Consider the following 4,205-nt stretch of genomic DNA (forward strand, 5'->3'; position numbering starts at 1 on the left):
GAGCCGCGCGCCCAGGCCGAGCCCGAGACGGGGTCGCAGGTGTGGCCTCCGCTCAGAGCGAGCTGGCCCAGGCCCAGGATGCCACAGCAGTGACAGGGGCCGCGGGAGGACAGCAGGCTGCCCTGGGCTCAGGGACCCCGGCGAGGGCCCCAGGCCAGGCCGGGCTGGAACCGCAGCTGCCACGGCCATGCCTGACAAGCCCAGCCCCCAGCACGGAAAACCACCTACGCGACCGGATTTCAGCCCAGCTTCCCAGAGCCCGCACGATGCTTTGTTTGCTCAGGGATGTGAGCACTGGGTGTGGGGACCTGCGGTGGCAATGACAGTGACCTCTGCGCAGGGGAGGGCCCGCGAACGGGTAGTCTGGGGGCTTCTGCAGCCCCCAGAACTCGGGGAACCCTCAGCGTCTAGACGGCTCTTGAGCAGAAGCGACGTACACGTGGCAGGGACACCGCCCGCCCTGGCCGGGGACCGATTCTGAAGACGTTCGTCCCGAGGAGGGCAGCTCCAGGGCCTGCAGTCACTGGGGTCCCGGCCCCCTTTCCCTGACCCAGGGGAGAGACGGGAGCCGATCCAGGAGGTGCCCTGGGCCGGTCTGGCGGTGACGGAGCCCAGGTGCGCACGTCGTACCGGTCCCCTCGGTCCCCTCGCCGTGTGGGCGAGGCCCAGGCACAGGTGGCCTCTTGCTCACCCGGCCACGGCAGAGCTGCCTGCCCGGGGCTCGGCCGGACACAGGACCTGCCGCCCCTGTCCCCCGAGACCCTGCTCACTTGTTGTAGAGGACGATGTCCGGCCGCCAGATGAGCTCCGAAGGGATTCTGATGGAGGTGACATTCTCGTAGTCACCCGGGTCCCAGCGCAGCTTGTAGTCATGCCACTCCTGGGCGGGGGGGAGAGCCACAGCTGAGAGGGGGAGGGGGGCAGGGCGGGGGAGCAGCGGAGGGCCCCTCCCACTCACCTGCTTCACCCACACGTTCGTGGTCATCATCTGGTTCTTCTCGTCCTAGGACACAGATGAGAAGGGAGGTTGTGACCCCCTCGCTCTGGCCCCGAGTGTCCCACAGGATGGGCCACTGCCGAGCACAGGGAGGGAGTGAGTGCCTCGTCTCTGGAGGCAACCAAGCCCAGGATGACAGGCCCTAAGGAGACTCAGGGGTGTGGGGACAAAGGACCCTGACCCTTTGCAGAAGAAAAGCAGGGACAAGGTTTGGCGACTTCCTAGCCACCCGGGGCCTGGCTCTCCCCGGCCACAGTGGGCGTGGGGAAGGAGGGCAGCTTGTCACCTGCATCACGCCCTCCCTGCTGGTCGGGCAGCCCCTCCGCACGGGCCCCCTCCTGCTGCCACCAAAGCCACCTTGGTATGCACGGAGCCCCACTCACTGCCCAGACTGGGGTCAGGATAGGGCCTTGTGTCCCAAAGGCACAGGCTTGGGTGCCTCCCTGTCCTGCTCCCGCAGGGGACAAGCCCCTAGTCAGCCCGCTCAGGGAGAAGAAACCACATGCCCTGAACCCCCAGGCACTGCCCTGGGTCCTGCTCTCCTGCGGGTCCACCTGGGACAGGCCATTCAGCGCACCAGGTGGGACACCGAGGAGCAGTGTGACCTCAGCAGAGGCTGGAGCTGGTGCCCGGCGGTCCCGCCCTTCTCTCCAAGGGGACAGCCTGCCCTTGCCATGGCCCATCCCCCACCCCGAGGCTGGAAGGAGCTTCAAGGTGACAGGGCCCGGCCTCCTTCTCTGCATTCATGCAGTCAGCCCAGGCCCAGGGAGCAGCGGATGCTGCGGGCTCCTCTGCAGGCGTGAAGTCACCCACGCAAGCACCCGCCTTGGGACATGGACCTACAGCAAATACCTGAGCCCCGCAAAGGGACAGGCAAAGGTGGCTCAGAGGCAGGGCAGCCCCTTCCACGCACGATGTGGCCACGGGCCTCAGACCAGTGCCCAGCACGCCGGTGAGCACGGCTCACCAGTACACGGCAGGGCCCGGGGTGCTGGTCCCATTGCTCCTGTGCTGCCCCAGGCCTGGGGTCTTGGAGCTGGGTGCTCCCTCCCAGCCTCAGCCTCTCCCGGGCAAACTAGGGAGATGGGTGGTGTGGGGAGCGAAGGGCTCAGGCAGACGGCCGGGCCGGGCCACGGTGCAGCCGACCTGGGACCTCGGGCGGCAGCCAGCGGCTGCCTCCACCAGCCGCTGCTTTGGACCGCGCTCACAGCCTCATCACTCGGGGAGCTCCGGCATCCCCCGCTGCCTCTGGCTGTGCCCCAGCCAGGAGCACTTCGCAGGACCAGTTCCAGGTCGCCTGCAGGCAGAAGCCTGGACACAGCTCAGGACAGGGTGTGCTGACCGGGTCTCCCCGCTGATGGGGCCTTTCTGTCCTTCTGAAGGTGGCCACAGCCCCTCTCACCTCCTAAAGCCCCTCAGATGTCACCCTCTCTGCCCGTGGTGGCAATGCCGAGCTCATCCTATTTCACTAAGACAGAGTGACGGCCGAGGGTGTCACCATGACAGCACCCGCCGGGCACCCAGGCCTCCACGCCCCTCACAGAGCCGACTGGATGTTGGGGTCCCCAGCAGGGGATGGGTGGGCATTAGGGGACAGCTGCAACCCTTGCAGCTCGGTCCTCGTGTGGAAAACCCAAGCCCTTCCAAGCCCAGCAGGCCGTGGCCGCCCTCCCGCTGAGTGAGCCCGCTCCCCAAGGGCCCGCCCCGCCAGGCTGGAGCCACACCTGAGGCCCTCGGGTCCCCACGCCAGGCTGCACACCCAGCACCAGTCAGATCGCCCCTGCAGGGTGGGTCCCAGCCCCTCCAGAGCACCGTCCCAGCAGCCCCCTTGTCCCTAACCAGGAAGGTAAACACTCCCCAGACCCGTCCGAGACTCACCGGGACCGGAACCGGCATTCCAGACCTGCTGGTAACGGGGAGGGGGACTCCTGGACCAGCTTGGGGTCAGGTCCTGCCCCACCTGGGGCAGAACCAGCACAGAAGGCCCCACAACCCGGCCCCAGGCCACTGCCTTTTGCTCCTGAAGGTGACAGCCCTGACCCGCAGCCGAGAACCTGGCACCCTGGTTTCCCACGCGGGGGAGGGGAGGGCCGGGCCAGAGCAGGGCACGCGGAACCCGCCTCCCCTCGGGACCCCAGCAGCAAGGCGCTGCTGCTGGGCTCGGGCGGCCCCCCCAGCTCATCCAGGGCCCCCGTCCATCTGCTGAGGCCCGGAGCTCCCGGCTCGGCAGCCCCACCTACCACGTCAATGAGCTGGGCGATGGACAGGCCGAAGTGGACGAGGACCACATCCGAGATGTTGGCCACTGGCCGGGACCACTTGTTGTAGCCAGAGAACAGCTTCTTCAGCAGCCGCTCCTCGGCGTGGGCCCGGGTCTCCACCTGGCTGCTCGCTGGGGACAGGCAGGCCGGCAGCTCAGGGGCAGGGTGCGGTGGCTCCAGGCTGTGCTCGGCCACCCAGCATCCTTCTGGCTCCTCTCGGCCCATTCCTCACCGCAGGCCCTTTGCACGTGCCGGCCTCCGCCCCGTCCTCTCCCCCACGTAAATGTCACATCCTTAGGGACCCCCAGGCCGCTCAGGCCCTCCTAGCCCTGCACCTGGCCACGGAAGTGGACAGCCGTTCCGACAGCACTGGCCTGGTTAAGTCCCTGCCCGAGGCTTTATCTGCAGCGACCAAGGCCTGAGGGGTGAACACGTGGGGGGCAGGCCCAGGAGGGAGAGGGAGGAAGGGGAGCGAGGGTCCGGCCGGCCAGAGCCTGCTTCCCATGCTTGCCAGCAGCCCCGGGTTAGTTACTTTACTGCCACCAGAAGAAGCTATTGTCCCCCGATGCCTGAGGGGCATTTTAAGTGCTAACCCTGAAAACCAGCCCAGCACCCCATGTTCTTGGATGGGCACCCAGACTGCCCTCCATGAAGGCTGGAGCGAGGCCCCGCACTGGGAAGGGGCTTTCTCACCTGCCCAGCCCCACAGCCAGTCAGCGGTCTGAAGGCCCCCTGCCTCCCCTGGCTCCGACTTGGGGGGTCTCCGGGAGAGGCTGGGGGACCTGCCCGTGGCCTGCTCCTCTCAGCCCTGCTCAACTGTGAGTCAGCCGGGGCCGGAGGCGGACTCGCACACCCTGGGGTGGGTCCTGGACCCTGACACTGCACCCCACACCCAGAGCGAGACCTTGTCTCCAGGTGCCTTTGACCAGGAAGGTGTAGCCCCCCTC

At 67.6% G+C, this 4,205-nt stretch overlaps 1 protein-coding gene across 1 annotated transcript in view; it reads right to left on the reverse strand.

Annotated features, from left to right (window-relative positions):
* The window catches only part of CHRNA4 (cholinergic receptor nicotinic alpha 4 subunit), a 9,784-nt gene extending 5,588 nt beyond the window's left edge, over positions 1–4,196 (reverse strand). Inside the window, exons 1-3 of the mRNA XM_006922123.3 lie at positions 3,238–4,196; positions 959–1,003; positions 771–880 (exon numbers count right to left, since the gene is read on the reverse strand). Of these exons, the coding sequence (XP_006922185.1) occupies positions 771–880; positions 959–1,003; positions 3,238–3,483 (401 nt within the window). The 5' untranslated portion in view covers positions 3,484–4,196. The remainder of the gene's footprint in view (positions 1–770; positions 881–958; positions 1,004–3,237) is intronic.
* Between the last annotated feature and the right edge of the window lie 9 nt (positions 4,197–4,205).

Source organism: Pteropus alecto, unplaced genomic scaffold, assembly GCF_000325575.1.
Source record: "Pteropus alecto unplaced genomic scaffold, ASM32557v1 scaffold45, whole genome shotgun sequence".
NCBI lineage: Eukaryota > Metazoa > Chordata > Mammalia > Chiroptera > Pteropodidae > Pteropus > Pteropus alecto.